We start from the raw sequence: 17,801 nt of genomic DNA, 5'->3' as shown, positions 1-17,801 counted from the left end.
CACTGTATTAAAGGTAGGGTTGGAGGTCCTGGAAAAACAGTTTTGAATTCAAAGTCCAAGCCCCTTTCTTCAGACATCCCTCCGAGGCCACGCCTCCAGAGCACAGGAAAGCGTGCTGAACGCGGATTCACGAGCACCGCACAGCATTGCTAACTTTTGGTACATTTCGGTTGACGCTAACTTTTTCGGATACTTGTTCAAATGACAACCAGATGCTGAAAAACAACTCTCAAAGGATCACAAAGACATAAAGTCCATTCAAACACAGCACCAATGTTCACCCTGGTCTCGGTTCGCTCTGCATCAGCCTTTTTCTCTTTTAGCTTTTCCCAAAAAAATGTCTTTCGTATGCAACCAACACGAGGGAACCAATGCCGCTGTCTTCTGCGCATTAGTGTGCAGAAGAGGGGTACGTGCTTAGGGGGGAGGGGGGTACAGATGGCAGTTTGATTGATGCATCACGATCCAATCACGGGCCGTTCATTATGATTGGATGTTGTTGTTGCCAGGCCTGTCCGCTCCACAGCTGATTTAATTTTTTTTTTATGTCTGTGACAATGCATTAATAAATTGGTTACAATCGGGGTGTGAAGAGGATTTTAAGATTTGAATTTGCTGGATAAAGAGTATCCAGCAATGTACAGTACATTATGGGACACAGTATACGACAGTCCAGTGGCTTGCATTGTTGCCTCACAGCAAGAAGGTCACCGGTTCAGATCCTGGAATGTAATCCATCCCGTAGTTGTCAAAACGTTTCTCCCTGAGCCGCACATGTGAACCTCATGGTGGCATCAAAGGGCAAGTCCGAGGATCATCGAGGTCATTAAGGATTCATTCACCGCAGCGTAGTGATCCGTGTTCTATTCATTTCAAGCAATCATGAGTCGAGACTTCAAGGTAATGTATAAATATATAGATCTTTATTCATTTATTTATTCCATATGCTCAGTTAACAGTGTTGGGGAACAATACTCTGATTTAAAACTAACTCGTTTCTCTACATGAACAAAAACAGGAAATATTAGCAGGACGTTTGAGCTGCTGCAGAAAGGATTAGTGAAGGTGACAAATAAAGAAAAGCAAATCCAAAGAGAGACGGTATCTTTGCATGAAGCTACATATCTTTGATTGTTACTGTGATAGCAATTAGGTACGGTGAAATGTTAGAAAACCAAGCTTGCAATTTAAGACAGGATTATAGGAGACAAACGTGATGATGTTAGGATACAACAAATACTGCAGACGCTAATTTTCCACTAACAAGTTAAATAAAAATGCAACATGAAATCATGACACTTGATAAAATGTGACCTTCAACACTGTTTTCACAATAATATACCTTTAGCATAGAAAAATTATATGTGATATAAAGTATCAGTGCATAATCACATCCTCTCCGCACAAACGAAACAGACCAGTCGACAAATAAAAACATCAAAATATCCACTTTACACTGTAGTTTATTCACTGACACACTGTTTTTGCTGCTTTAGAGCGCGTGCGTGTGTGTGTGTGCACAGTAACACATGAGCTGTAAAAAGAGTTTTGGTCCACGGCACGTACAACCCATCCTGCATCGCAGATAAACTACAGAGCGGACTGTGCTAACATCACACAGGTGTAGAGTTTTTTCTAGCCTGCCCCGCAAGCTTTTCAAAACAAACACTCATCACAAGACGGAGCACGGGGAAAAACAAAATCCTCCCATGTGTTTGTTCAGAGGCAGATTTGCTTCATCAGTGGATTCAGCAGCACCAGCAGCACGAGAGTGTGCGTGTGGAATAAAACCCAGGGATATTACATGCTGATATCAGGAAGACCGAGCCGGAACTAACTGAACACTAAGCCACAGTGTTTACAATCTAAATAAATACACAGTTTGTATTACTAGTGCTTTACTGAATAAACAGTTTCTATTAAGTTCATGTTCTACTCTCGCGTTTCTAACTCACTTTGTACATAAGAAAATCAACAAATCTGGCTTCCTTCTCTCTCTCCCTCTCTCTCTTTTTTTTTTTAAATTGACCAATGTTTCAACCTCAGATTAAAGACAGGAGGAGGCAGAATAAACAAGTAACAAGTCTTCATTTAAATGTTTTCACGGTCGAGCTGTAATGTCAGATCTCAAGCCATCTGGTCCTACTTTAGCTTTACCCTGTTTCCTCCAGTAACCTGTGATTTTACATCGAGAGCTTAGAAAAACTCGACAGAACGCTCCTCCTCCTCTGTCACTCTGGATCGACCTGAGTTTGAATGAGCTGATACATTTTCACAAAGGAGCAATGACTTTTAATAGCTACAATTAAAGGTCCAGGATGTAAAATTTAGCTTTAAATTGACAACAATTGTATGAAATGTTGTATTTTATTACCCCCAGAATGTTCCAAAGCGGGAGCCGGGTCAGCTGTAACGACAGCCTGACAAACTTAACATCTTCTGAGTTTGTATGCTGAAGGCCGTGGTACACAGTAAATTTTGCAGTGTTAAATATACAGTGTCAAAGTTCATAGACACTTTCAGACTTATTACAACAACAGATTGAGTAGAATGCCGCCTAGGAAAAAGTTAATTTAACGGCAAGTCTGATAAGGACCAAATACACTCAGACACTGTAAAATCAACACTCTTTAAGTGTTGATTTAACACAACACAATTTAACAAAATTTACTGTCTACACTTCTGTGCACATGGCGTGCGGACCCAACGCGCACCGTGCACACGATGCAAATTGTCCATCTGCTCAGATTTTGGAACTGCATGCAAAGAGAGCGTGGAGTACTGAGCCCCGCTCACTAAGCAGAAAAAAACATTTTGACAACAGAAGAAGTAGTCGCCAAGGATAGTCATCCGAGGAGCCTGGACCTGGCAACCCTCGAACCGGCTGACGCCCCAACTCCCCCGCCCCCGACGGGCCTTTAAGCTGTGAGCCGCTCGAACCAGACGCGCCTGAGGGAGCTGTAACATTGTTCTCTTCTTCTTCTTCTTTGGTAGGAATGCATCCTATGCCCTGCATCCAGACTTGTACCTCCACCTGATGGCATAGTGGGATACTACACGAGCCTGACGAGCGAGTATACCAGGGTCCGCGATTTGTGCGTGAAAGAATACCATAGGCTTGAAGTGCGGGATAGTCAACTTCACTTTTAAATTTTACAAACTGCACCTTTTAATACTATTTTGTGTTTCATCTGATTTTTGAGCTAAATAAGCCAGTGTTCCTATGGACAACATTAGATTCACTACAAAGGACCTTCCCTTTATCTCTACTAAGACATTATTTAGGAATGTTAATTAAAAAATCAATATTAAAAAGCTATCATCTGCTCAGAGGTTTTGATACTATAATACACATATAAAATATGCTGTAATTCGTGATCTGTGGTAAAGTTGGGACTCGTCATGGGTGGTTCACAGTAGATGAAAGAAATACCTGAGCCTGTTTTCAGCTGTTTGACATATCACAGTGAGTATGGAATGGACCAGCAGCATTACATCTGAAAACTGGGAGGGAATCAACAGTCTACAGGTTTTTCTTTTGTGGCAAATAATAGTAAAAAAAAAGGAGTTAGGAGTTGATTGATTCATGAGCCGTTTCAGGGCGTCCATTTTCAAAAGGGAATCTCCTCTGAAGCGCTGCCACAAAACAGCCCAGAGAAAAGAGCCAAAATAAAAGGAGAACAAAGTAAAGGCCTAGTGGGCTGTTGAGCGCTCGAGCGGGATGTTACACAGGTGGGGTGGAGTAGCGCACCACATAGTTGTAGTCGGGCGGCGGGCTGTGACACTCCAGGCTGTCGTCCAGGGCCGAGTCGTCCAGAGCCGAGTCGTCCAGGCTGAAGTCCAGAGAGGGAACTGTGGGCTGGAATTTCTCCTTCTCTGAGTCACACAGCACAGACTCTTTACTCTTACTCACCGCCTTCATCCTGAGAAACACACGCAGATAAAAAAGGTTAACTACAGGAAGAATTTGAAGCACATCAAACATATCCAGTCAATAGAAGATATTTTGATGGTTAGGACTAAAAATATGTGTATTTGAGCCACTGAGCCAAATGTGTCTGCCCATGAAATAGAGACGTAAATAGGTGGATAATGGACACAACTCAACACTGATGGAAAAAAAAGTGCAGCGTGACAAAAGAGCAGCTGAATTGTCAAGTACATTTTTTGTTTGACTATTGATTTATATGTCGAAGGTGTGTGAAGACAGGTAAACAACCTCCTGTGCCTTTTGAGACCTATTGAGAAACTGGTCCTTTGATTGTCCGCTTCACGATAACTTGACCTGATCACTGACACAATAGGGGGCTGCTTGATGTTTTTGATGTGCCGTGAAGCTGCACAGCCACACAAACCTTTCCTCATTCAACCATCCTGTGTTTTTCATTTTTTTTGTCTACTTCATTAGACGCCCAGAATATGAATAATTGCCTCTTATTGTCTTTGGAGGTTGCTAGGGGTTTCCAGAGTTTCTCTCTTGAGGCCAAAGGGTCAGAGCCCAGCAGGCGGAAGTGATGCCGCCTAACTGGAATGCTGTCCTGATGAATAAACTACCTGGTAAAATAGGCATCAACAATAGTGGAGTATAGCAATTCATTGTCCTCTTAAAAGTCCAGTCTGATTGTATGAAGTGTTGTTTTTTTCCATTATCCCAGAATGAGCCATTTATATCCGGAGCTGGTTCAGCTCTACAGTGGCCGTCATGTTGGACCAAACCATAGCCCACAGTGGACAAACCTATCATCTTTTGAGTTTTGATGCTAACTGAAGGCTATATAGTTGCTGAGTGATATTCGGCTGCAACATGAAACTTCACCAATAAATGTTTCATAATTTTTTCAGACTAAAAATCCCTAAAAATAATTATTTTCTTTATTTTAATCAAAAATGCCAGCAAATTAGTGGGTACATCTTCAAATGTGAGTGTTAGCTGGTTTTATTACTATTCTATTATAGTACAGATCCACATATTTGGTGTATTTTAGCCTCATTGGCAATAATATTAATCAGTACTGTTTTAAAGTCACTGAAAAAAAGAGTGCAGGTTAGAAGAGAGAGGTAAAGGCAGAGGGAGCAACAGGTGGAGTTACACTACACAAAAGATCCATAGCTATAGCATGGACAGGGATAAGAGAGGGAGGCCCTTGTAAACTCTCCCTAAGTTCAAAGGTGGCAGTGATTGAGCGGTTGCCCGGCAAGGACGCCTTCCCCACGATCATTCTCCGAATGCCTGTGTCGATTCTCTCTGCCACGTAGACGCCCCTGATGACACAAATGTGTCTATGATGTGTCTTTGTAGCCTGAATGTCAAGCATTAAGATGTAAGAAACGGTGAAGAGTCAGCGTTGGTGATAGTAGATGTTTGTCAAGTGCCCACATTTTCAACTCTTTTGTGAAACATGTATGAAGATTTGCTTTGGGACAAAATGCTGCCCCTCCTTTAGATTCTGTGTTTAAGTGTTTGAAGGAGTGAATATTAGTTGCTACTGTGCAGGGGACGGCAGAACAATACCACAGGGTTGAAAGTGTAATTACTGGGCATAAGAGTTTGACCCTGTAAATTAACCCTGCCATTGAGCTGCTTTAAACTCAATATGTAAACCTAAAGATGCCTACAGAGAGCCTAATAAGAAAAAGATTTAAAGAAATCTGACTCAAATTTGACTTTATCCTCAAATACCACCTTGGTGAGAACATATTGCCTCGCGGCCCTTTCTTCGTTGACAGTTTTATGCACTTGCCCTGGCAGGATCCACATCTTAAAGCGATCAAATGCTCTGCAGGATTTTGGAGCACTTGCTGTTTATGTCACTCTTACGAGATTGTGACCTAGTGTTGGATTAAAGAGGACATCCATGAGTCATAAGTTAAATCAGTCTGGGGGGGAACATCTTATTCAAGGATTTTCTGGTGAAAACAAAGCATTTTAGTGTGCACTCTTAAAACAGCCGAGCCCTTGAGTGACGCAGCCACTCTGCTTTTGTGTTCTGTCCTTCAGTTCGTCACCTTCAAGCCTTTTTCCCCTCCCACTTCTCTTTTGTGCTGCTGTCCCTCACGCATGGTTTCTTCAGACAAAAGGGAAAACTGGCAGCTGATTTCTTTTTAAGACACAAGAAACTTGTGTGTGTGTGTGTGTGTTGTAGTAACAGTTATAGCGTCTACATTCCAGCACAGCAGGGAGGTTTCCAAGCAGGTATTTTTCAGCCTTTTCCCCCGTGTTTTTGTTTGTGGCGACACACAGAGAATGTGGAGGGAGGCACTGTGTGGTGTAGGCTACGTACGCTAGAGCCATGATGCTCAGAGGTCGACCTGCCAGCGATTCAAGGCGCTTCAGTGTCTTCATGTTGTCAGACGAGAGGCCCATCCCGCTGTCTGATTGGCCGCTCTAATGATGATAAAAGGAGAATGGATGATTATAACACCACATGACATCTTTTACGCTTTATCTGAGGTGAACAAATATGTAATATAGGTTTTTTTGTAGTTTGCTGTTATTTACTTATTTGGTGGGTTTATTTATTCATTGTTTTTAGGTTGCTTTAATTTGTATTGTTGTAAGTATTGGAGACTGAGACTGGGGTACCATATTTTCCTCATGTTCCTTGCATGTTCATGCTCATACATGTTGAATGACTAATAAATAAAGGCCATTCATTCTTGATGACGGTGGTTTAACAACATGGTAGTAACAGTGTTGACATCATAAGTCAAACTGCCCAGAAGTTGAAGATAATCCAAACCAAATGGACCCAAGTATGAAGCCTTGTGGAACACCTGGTGCCTCTTTATCTGAGGAGATTGCCCCGTAAATGATCTTGTGTAAAATTTCTCCTTTGGGCCCAAACCTACATCCCCAGAAAATTTCATTATTAAAACTAGTTTTCAACTTTTAAGGGTTATGCTGTTCAAGGAAAGACAAAATCATACCCTCCTTGGCAGAGGTAACCAGTGATGCAAAGTGTGTCACTGGTAAAATACAACAGCATTCAATAGAAAAAGTAACAATGGTATTGACAATGTTGACATAATAAGTCCAACTGCCAAGAAGTAGAAGATAATCCAAACAAAATGGACCCAAGTATAAAGCCTTGTGGAACACCTGGTGACAGGTGCAGGAGATAAACTGATTATGTGCAGCTTTGAAAACTTAAATATGCATATGACTAATGTTCAGACAATGAATGTTCATTTCAAATGTCTGTTACCACACAGGATTTCTTGTTTTAGGGAAATTGTATATTCGTCTATTTTTGGTGTAGTGTCAGACAGGCTGAATAACTCACCCCATGGTTCTCATTTGTCCCGTCCTCCATGGTAACCTCGTCAAACGTTTTCACACTACAAGGACGAATCTTAATGTTCCTGACCAAAAAAATAAATAAACAAAAATCCAGGGTTACACATCCACGACGTTCAAAAATATGTTCTCTTTCTGTTCTGGAAATTCTTTAAATACACTGGAAACCACAGGAACTTAATCACTTAGATCAACAATTGTACTAAAACACACCTTGTTGACTTTGAATTTCAACACTCATGAGGCTGAAACGACTGCTTAATTTGACTTTCGAGGTAACTGTCATTACTGCTTTTCAACGCCGCCTCAACAAACACACTAGCAGGATTTGTGAAAACCCAAAGCTTAGGCAAATATTATTCTAAGTAGACATAAATCATGAAGCTACATGTATGTTTTGTGGGAAAATCCCCACAATACCCTAAGCTTTCTTGAGGTCCTGCGACCCTGTGTATATTTCTTATCATGTGCCAGTCAGGCTACTCATTGTCCTTAAGCTGGACATAAACGAAACACTCAGTCTAAGTACTTTGGACATTATTCAGTGTAAAATGGGAATTAAACAGGCATTTCCTTTACAACACAGACTCAGCACAGTTCTCCTTGAACACTGTGAGGATACGTAAGTGTGTGTATCTTTACGATAACTAGTTTGGTTTTAATCTAAACTCCGTTGCACATTTGAGGTAACTGATTGTGAGAGCATGTCCAGTGTGTATACCCCTCCCCTTTCTCCCTATGTCAGCTGGTATTGGCCCCAGCCCCCCACCGTAACCCTCCTGTGGAGGATAAAGTGGTCGACAATGAGTAAGTGTGATTGTGAGAGTTGAAATGTTAAACAGCAAATGTAATTACAAGTGATAAAAGTCTGGGAGAAGTCATTAGACAGTCATTGTTGCCTAGGAGTCATCAAGTCTGCACCCACACTTTTGCAAGTCAGTCAAGGGATCAGTGAAATACATCATTAAAGCTTCATGTATTTGGTATTTGGAGCCAATATCGTAACACAGTAGTATTCTGTTTGGAACAAAGTGGTCAATTAAACAATGGGCACATTGACTTCATGTTCAGTGGACTTTTTTTAAGGTGTCTGTTATGTAAACGGAGCCAGTGAACAAAATGTTCTCACCAGCTGCTCCCTGAGTCACAGTGGGAGGTGGGCCGCGTGGACGTCTCCTCTGACGGCGCTGTGGACGGGTCTCCCACTTTGTCCAACAGGGCTGTGTTGATGGGAATGTAGTGCTTCCCCTCCTAAAAACAATCAAACACGGACACAACGTCTAAGACTACAGCTTGACATGATGCAAATTAATGAGACAAGGGGCTTACTGAAAGTAATATGTGTACAAGCTACGCCAACACACACTGGACAGTCTATAATCGAAGTATAACAACTCCTTTTCTACCTCAGTCTGGATGGGGGAGTCTAAAGTAACAAGATGCCTGGTGTGACAGTGGCCCAGTGGTAGAGCAACTAAATGGTCAAGGGTTTGATTCCCAGCTTTGTATGCTGGTGTGTCCCTAAGCAAACAGGACACCCAAATTGCTAATGATGGTTGTGCCAGCAGCGTGTAAAGCTTATGTTATTCTGAATGGTTATTATGGATTCATAGATCAATAATGCCAAAGAACCCAGACTTGAAGGGAGTTGAGGATAGAAAAGCTCACTTCATGGTCAAACTAAACTAAAACTGACAGACATCAATGGCAGCAGCATGTTTCACCATTATTTAAGAAGCCAGCCACAGCAGCAGCAGCAGCAGCACATGCTCATGTGGTCAGGGCTCAGACAGAATCTGTTTTGATGCACTTTCAACAAGACACAAGACACACGGTACAACAAAGTGACTCTACTTGACCCTAAAGTCGAGCGATGAGGCCTTTTTGACGTCACATGCAGGATCCTGGTGTTGTAGCATGCTGCTTCACCGTCACATGGTTACACTTGGTATGTGTTTGCCGGTGAGAGACGTTCTTAATGTTGATGTGTTTTAGTTTAATGAAACACGTCTGATGGATTATTGTGAATACATACATATAAACTGGAGATTCAGTCTCAATAACAGTGACTGAGAAATTTCGTTTGATTTCACACCAGCTGCCGATAATAAACTCTTCATTCCTGCCATTCTTGACACAAAGACATGACATTGACTGACTTTCACAGAATGAATGTTAACTTAAAGACTGTGTAATACTGAGTAATAACACACTCCATCATACCTGCTGCACGCTGGCCTGAAGCAGGTCTCCTAGTGTTTCCACCAGCTCAGTGAATGTGGGTCGGTCCTTTGGCTCGCCATGCCAACAGTCCAACATGGTCTGGTATCTAAAGGGAAGAGAAAACAGTGAATAATCGCCACAGTAGCATGCACATAAATGACAATGAGGGCTGAACCTTTATTTGTGTTATAAATGTTAATAGTAGTTAATAATATTTTGATCCAACATACATATTAGAAAATAATGTTAAACAAATAAATCCTTCCATGTATTTTTTTTCCACGATTTAGACATTGATACTGATTAAAGTTAAACAGCCATTCCATTCTGTCATCATCATGGATTTTGAGAAGACATTTCATTCAGTGACAGTGTTGTTATTACATCATAATTGGGACAACACATATCAAAGTCTAAGTACTTAACAAAAACCTGACCTTGCAAATCAAAATCGAATGCAATCGCAATGTACTTTGGGACCAATCCCAATACCCAAATGTTTAAGCCCTACAAATAATGCAGAGACCATATATTTGGGTTGTTCTGTTGTAAAATGTGACTCATTCTTTAATTCAACCTCTAACACTTCAACTCTTTGACTGGAGCCAAACCCAGCTGACATTGGCAGTGAACACCCTGGACCCGTCACAGACAGGGCCAACATACAGAAGAAAAACATCCAATCACAACTGCAGGTCATTTAGAGTCTCCACTTAACCCTAAACCCAGTCTGCATGTCTTTGGACAGGGAGAACATGTACACTCCACACAGAAAAGCTCCAGTTGGACTACTTTTAAAACCAGAATGGTCTGTCTCTTCATCTTCATCAATGGACTGATCACACCTCGACTGTCAGTCATCCCCGCACGCCGTCTGTTCATACGCTGCTGTCTGTTTCCCAGTGATCCTGAGACTCTGGGGCCGTATCTGATTCTCCTGTGGTCTCGGGTGTGAGGACCAGCGAGAGCACACGCCGCCTCCGTGACAAGCTGTCAGCGTCTCTGTCCATATGGGAAGACTCAGGGAGCCTGTATGCGAGTTTCCATCGCAGTGGTCTGTTTCGTTTTTGTGCAGGAATTCCCGAAACAGGGCACCGCGGCTGCTGTTTAAGTTAGGTTCACAGCGTGTCGCTGATTGGGACTGGGCGGTGATGGATCCCTATACTGTTTCTGTTGCAGTAACCACCGAGATCCCCGCGGGCATCTTAAGTTTTAGGCGCGCAAAAATATTTTGATCCGTCTTTTATTTTTATTACATACAGTTAATCCTTATGTAAAAGCAGATGGGCTGCTGCAGCTGTACTGACCCCCACCACCCTCCTTCCACTCCATGTGTGTTGTTTGTGTGCAGGGCATCCAGACCTCACTGTCCCTCTCTTATAAGAAGCTGTGATTCTCATGTTAATGAGCGTAGAGGGTGGTCGCCCAGGTGCTATCCCTCCAAACTGTGGCCGGATGTCGAGAGCATGATCACAGCCTTTATGCATATCATTGGAGAATGACTATTCAATTTAAACCACATTTCCTGCCTTCTCCGTAATGAGAATAAATAGCCCACTGCTGCTGCTGCTGCATGTTTTGGGTCTTAAGGGAGCGTGGAGTGTTTTTGGGGAGGGGTGAGATTTCTGTGGCTACTTTGGTATGATGGGAAGTGAGCATCCTACATATTGTCCTCACACTCTCTGAGCAGCATCCGCTAAATTCCTCTCTGATGCATCAGGACGAGGGGGGTGGGGGTTTCTCAACAGGCAGTGTGTAACATTCCACAAGAATCAGTGCAGCAGTGGCAGACATTAATTGCTCAACACTGCCTCCAACCTCATGTGCTTTTCATCTATTTTCATATATTATACTTCTGGGGTCAGGGCCAAGGAGTCCAAACCTGTGCCTAAGACACTGTGATCAAATGCAGACCTCTCAAGGGGATCGGCGAATTTCACCCCACCGGCTCTGAGGGCTTTGCTGTGCATCACAGTTTAACTGATATCAGCAGATTTTATCTCGACTTTAAATTAGACGCAGCCCTCACAGTCCCGAGCACATAAAGTAAAATCTGGCAGTTCTATATTCATCAGTGGACCGCCCGAGCCATGATGGAAAGTACAAGACATTCTTGGCACCGCTGGGTCTGCGTCGACAGACCTTCCGCACCGACCGAAGCTTAAAGTCTGGATTCGATTTTGCGGTTCGTTTCCAATCAACATCTCTGTCACAAAGCTGATAAATTAATTCACTTAGCTATACTTGGCACAAGATGCTTTTAAATCCCCGGACCCTTTGTGACCACACCGTTATTAGGAAAGAAGGGCAGCATTATGCTTTCAAAACAAATAAGATTTGTGGAGTTTGACTCTGCGAGTCGTTTTTTAAATTAAAACCAGATACGGCACATGCGGTCTATATATGACTGAAGGGTGAGACTCCAAAACCCAAGACTATGATTGGTGGGTCTGGACGAGCTAGAAAATATGGCAGAAGAGCCAAAGTATTCTCATTACAAAAAAATAGTTTGTCTTGCAGCATCACTGAGTGACAGCACTGATATGATAGTAGAGGACTGTGTTCTCCCACAGATATTCTCCTCACCTCCTGCACATGTCGCTCATGTTTCCTCCTACATTTCAGAGAAAGAATTAGAAAGTAATTCTTATCAGGAGCCCCCTCACCTCCTCATACATCCACAGAGAAACAATGTCTCGTCTCAGCTCTTTATTAATATGGGAAGATCTTTATTTGTTAACTCGCTGAGATAAACTAGAACTCTCTCACTGGAGGAAAATAAAACTGATTAAATAATAGTTCAGTGGGAAATAAGTTGTCAATTTTTCTTCCAGGACGGCACGAAAAATCCACAAAGAAAACAGTATTGCTGAATAATGCGCATCACTGACCTGACATGGGTTTACTTGTATTTGTTGTGTTACAGCTCTATGTTTAATAGGGATACTCACATTTCAGAGGAGGAATATTCTGGGGCTCTCATCCTCGTCCCATCTTTCAGCCGGCAGCAGAATTCTTCATCGATTTGCACGCCGGGGTACGGAGAAGCACCTGGTGCACGTAAGACGTTACAGGTTCGTTACTATGTTGTCACATCACTGACCACGGTAAACATGCAGATACTCATTTTAAATTTCAGTTAAATCAAATGGTGTAAAGATAGAAAACTGCAACTGGGTGTGTTTTGTTTGGATGTAAAAGACATATAAGAGAATTCTATCTCGATGGACTTCCTAGTTAAATAAAGGTTAAATAATAAAGTAAAACACTTTGAGAGCCTGTTTATGCATTTTAATAGGCTCCAATAAAAAATTATTATTCAAAATCAGTTTACTTTTATTTCAAACTGTTGACACACACATGGCATGGGCACATATATGAGATAACCCTGACTCTAACCCATTCAGAAAGAGAAATAAGAAAAGTGTTGTTTGCTTCATTAACACCATGTCCTGACTAACTTCTGACTCTGAAGTGAAACTCCAAGAAAAACTAAACATAATTTAGAAAACAGTAATTTAATAACCGTCTCTAACATAGCAAAGAAGATAAATTGTAAAACTTTGCAACTGAAACATGTAACTCTAAGATAACCAAGCAGAGAAACATCATCGACACCCACAGATAACGTTCAATGATGTATCTTTGGTCGACTTGTGAGGAGTAAATGTGTAATGTTGTTGTAGTTAGACCGCTGTGTCAGCTTTCACTCATCAACCATCGCTAATTTTGTTGATATTTGAATGTTATGTTGGTCATGACATTTGAATTGTGAGCCAAAACACAGGCGCACACTGGAAGGTCTTGTATGCAATATCCATTTTTGTTGGTTTTAGAAAATACATCCCACCAAGTCTATTTCTATTCACTATTTCTTGACTTGTTAAAAGATGTTTATTGGGTGTGCTCGCTCGAGTTTCCTCGCACAATGTAAAACATCGTCTTTGTGATTTATCAGATTTTCACTGGAAACCACAGAATTAGTTTAGGGGCGAGCACAAAGCGACTCTCGGGAGATAAATTGCTGTCGAAAACGTACGCCAGTTAAATAAAGCTGTCGTGCAGTGAATTCACTGTTGATTAAAATGTCAGGAAACACATTCGCAGTTATTAAATATTAAGAAAAAGCACTATGAAAATATCATTTTCCAGGAGATATACACGTTTTACTACTAAGGCACAAATACTGGTGGTGCCTTAAACAATGTTTATACACTCTATTTTAATTTTATTGTGTGTACATCTGAGATTTACAATATATTCAGTGCAATGTAATGTACTTAAAAAACAAAAACATAATTACATATTCTGTACTTAAATAATTACAGTTGTGTACTTTTACTCCACTACATTTCCTCTAACTATCTTTGTTACTTGTTACTACCAAATAAAATCAGAAGAAGAGTTGGTAACGCTCTGTATTTCTATAGAGTTTTTCTAGTCTTGAAGAACTGCTTTACATTCACCCTTTTACACACTTCAACACATAGACTAGCAGAGCCTGGAATTAAACCCACAACTTTCCAGTTGAAAGACAACTTGCCCTACCACTGAGCCACCATGGCCCAATCCACTCCTACTTCTAAAACTTAAGTACATTTGATATCAGAAAATTACTTTTGATAGTTAAGTACAGAAAGTGTCATATACTTTAAGACTTTTACTTAAGTAATATTGTAAAAAAAGTGACTTCAACTTCTACCAAAGTCATTTTCTGGTGAGATACTCAAGTCTCCTTTTAAGACTGTGTATAACAACTTAGTGAGGCATGTGCTGTGCGTCTGTAATCATCGCACTGGAAATAAGTTATCTCATCATAACTTTTGTGTGTTTACACTCGGCATCATGCTTAAAATATTTGTGACGCAGTGCTATACTGTGTTTATATATTGTTATTATGTCAAATAAACAGTACATGTGTGGAGACTCTGCTATGAGCTCAGTGTCATGTGTCTTTAACGTATGCCTATAGGAGTGGATTATGATAATGTATTTATACGTTACGATAAGTCAAACATGTTCGGAAACATGTGTGGTCGTCGTGGTGTTTATGAAGTGTGACAAAACACCGCAGGGACGCGGTTCACATTTTGGCATCCACTTCACACGAACAACATTTTGGATGTTTAAACAAACTGGAGCTGACACACTTTGGGTCACAGAGTGATCTGAAAAACATACTTTGCTTGCCCTAAAACGTTAGACCTCCAAACGGGATCAAATTGCTCAGCCATTTGTCATGGTCACTTTGTATCTTTGTCTCCTGATTTATTTTCCCGAGGCCCGGCCAACACAACCAGATGTGTGAGCGTTTCTCTTACGAAAAATGTGGTGAAGAGAAGAAGAAGAACAACCAAGAGAAGTAAGGGGGCGGGGGTTTCAAAAATGGCGTCAGCGGTCTTTACAATATGCAATTTGACACACCCCTGTCTTTCAAAGGGTGACAACACCGTACGTCAAAAAGTACAGCACAGCACTTCACCCAATACTGCTCCTCTTATGTGTCGCCCGCTTCCCATGGTGACATTTCAACATGCGATATTTTATGTTGAGTCTCGCTTTAGAAAACGTGTGTGTGGTGAGCTCCGTGACGTGCTGCCTGCACAATCATGGACACACACACACACACACAAGGCTGCGGTGGTTTCACAGCAGGACACACACTTTAACACCGATCTGGCTGCTTGGTTACAGTGAGTTTGTTGTTGCCAGCTGGGAACAGCCATACTGTAGGGCCTGCCTGCTAAAGGAGGTGTTTTCTTATTTCAGTGTCCCATGACTGTATTAAAAAACACACTCTCTAATGCATTTGTGTGACATTAAAGTAGCTTTTTTTTTTCCAGGCATAACCAGTGGAGGAAGTATGCACGGCTCGGTTTGATTTTCCATTACTATATAGTACCTCCTCAACGTGGACGGAGTCATCATAGCACGGCTGCATTAAAACTACACAACACACACACAAACGAGTGACTAGTGACTTGTAAAGCAGTAGTTTTCGGTGTAACTGAATCATTAGAATCAGTTAATTAAAAAGATTTCTTCACAGAATCGCTCAGTACTTCCTGCGTGACTGAAATACAGTGGCAGAGTTTGTGATGTGGTTTGTGTGTCGCTAAAATACACCAGACTCCCTTGTTAGATATTGAGATTTTATACATTTCTGTGCTAAAAGTCTTTTTAACTGATCTACAGTTCGCCATTGTTCGGTTTGATTCTTGTGTCGGACGTCGCGCTCATGACACTTCCAGGGATGAAACTCTCCACCAATCAGTGGGCGACAGTACTGACGACGTCACGTATAGTGTCGGCTCTGCTTGCTTGGAACCTCATCAGAGCAGGTACTAAAAAAAGGACCAGGTACTATCGCTCATGGAAAAGCAAAAAAAAAAAACGTGCCCTGTCGAGCCGTGCCAGGCTGGGTAGTGAAAAAGCGTCATCTGCATTGCCAGAGGCGCCGAGGACCCTAGAGCTCTCGTCTCACAGATAATCTCAGATTAGAGAACGCAGTGTTTAAATGCCAGCATTTATACAAAAGTGAGAATGTTAACAATAGACTCCAACCAATCTGTGATATAAGTGAAAGTGAAGAAAATGTGTCATTTTTTGACTGATCGAGTTATTGCTTTAAAGGTTAGGATTTATTGCCCAAAGTACATTTGTTTAAGGCTAAACACTATTTGCTGAAAAAAAACAAAAAACTGTTTTGCTTTCATAGCCGTAGAATAAGCCTTTTATATGAGCTTTTGGCAAGAGCCTCAGTTTGTCAGAGCGTGCGTTTGAAGTCTTACTTCCACAGACAAAAATAAACAACATCCTCTCTGGCGTGCAAAGACCGTCGTACTTCACTGATGCACTCAGGAAAGGAAGTGGTGAGAGGAGGACCTGCCTTTTCTGACATCCGCAGTCTCATCATTAGATATCACTCACGTATTAAATATGTGATCCGCTTTTTCAGCAGCGTTTGTAACACCAAGTCCCACGGATTAGTTCAATCTCCATGTTTCTGTGTGTTTCTAAGTGTTATCACTCGCTTTGCTTCTGTTCACAAAGTATACGTGTGATCTATGAGACCGCCTCTCAGCGCTGAGTCATGATACTTACCCAGAGAGAAGATCTCCCACATGAGGACACCGAAAGACCAAACATCACTCTGAGTAGTGTAGATCTTGTCAAAAATGGCCTCAGGTGCCATCCACTTGAGCGGCAGTCGAGCCTGTGAATGTAAGGTCATAAATCTTTAACTGCACCCACATAGAGATCCATATAATAGTAATGTGTAAGCAAATGTCTCCTTTTAACGGCTGAATTTATTGAGTGCTTATTTTTCAAGTGACTGACAGCTTCCTGTTTAGTAATCGTCACTTGATGAAAACACATCGCGAGTGTTTTCTCGGCTCAGCTGGAAACAGTTAGTAACAGCAAGACTGTACGACACACGAGACTTGAAGGAACTCACGTCTCCTTTGCGCACATAATCCGGATCTTTGTAGATGTCTCTGGCGAGTCCGAAATCACAGATCTTCACGACGTTATTCTCCGAGAGCAGTATGTTACGTGCAGCCAAATCCCGATGGATGCACTATTTATTGGATAAAAAATAAAAAAATAAAAAGAGAGAAACCTAATCTTTATATTCATGTTTCAATGTAATTGACTTCAAAAAAGGTGACTCTGTGCTCGTGCACACGTCGGCCTGTGGGAACAACACATGGTCAAATCATCAGCGATATTACAAAAGAAAATGATGAGTTCCATATCCAGGCCAACAAATGCTCTGTAAAAGGTTATTTACAACAATGGCTTCATTCTTTAATCAGTGTCATCCGGTCTCCCTGAAATTATGAATGAGTTGGAATAAATAAGTTCCACCCACAGAGGAAAAATACAGCAGGCAAAGCGATGGTGGAATGATTGAAGCCAGGTTAGAAGCACACTTAAATTTAACAATCTTGAATTCATTATTTCAAGATTCAAGATTACTGTTTGTTTATTTACAATGCAGAAATGTTCAGCATGACACTCAGGGCTTAACACACTTATTAGACTACCACCCAAAGCCACAGCTGCTCTCGACCAGTATATAGACGCTGTTAAACCAAAAAAAAGAAAAATGATTGTTATTAATGTTAATGTCCAAGTGAGCCGACTCAAATTAGGGTATAAAAAGGGAAGTTTGTTGTTTGCCAATAAAACAATAGCATTTTTAGTTTTAAACAAGTTTTTGACCTTGAATTATTTAAGGACCTGTGGTCACACGTTAAGCTGTTTAACAGCAGCA

At 41.4% G+C, this 17,801-nt stretch overlaps 1 protein-coding gene across 1 annotated transcript in view; it reads right to left on the bottom strand.

Moving 5' to 3' along the window:
* Nucleotides 1-901: 901 nt before the first annotated feature.
* The window catches only part of kdrl (kinase insert domain receptor like), a 45,342-nt gene continuing 28,442 nt past the window's right edge, over nt 902-17,801 (bottom strand). The window contains exons 23-30 of the mRNA XM_044040285.1: nt 16,980-17,102; nt 16,625-16,736; nt 12,472-12,571; nt 9,521-9,626; nt 8,427-8,548; nt 7,284-7,362; nt 6,282-6,385; nt 902-3,923 (exon numbers count right to left, since the gene is read on the bottom strand). Of these exons, the coding sequence (XP_043896220.1) occupies nt 3,725-3,923; nt 6,282-6,385; nt 7,284-7,362; nt 8,427-8,548; nt 9,521-9,626; nt 12,472-12,571; nt 16,625-16,736; nt 16,980-17,102 (945 nt within the window). The 3' untranslated portion in view covers nt 902-3,724. The remainder of the gene's footprint in view (nt 3,924-6,281; nt 6,386-7,283; nt 7,363-8,426; nt 8,549-9,520; nt 9,627-12,471; nt 12,572-16,624; nt 16,737-16,979; nt 17,103-17,801) is intronic.

This window comes from Solea senegalensis, linkage group LG12, assembly GCF_019176455.1.
Source record: "Solea senegalensis isolate Sse05_10M linkage group LG12, IFAPA_SoseM_1, whole genome shotgun sequence".
In the NCBI taxonomy this organism is placed as follows: Eukaryota; Metazoa; Chordata; class Actinopteri; order Pleuronectiformes; family Soleidae; genus Solea; species Solea senegalensis.
This window is presented reverse-complemented; position numbering and strand designations above follow the sequence as displayed.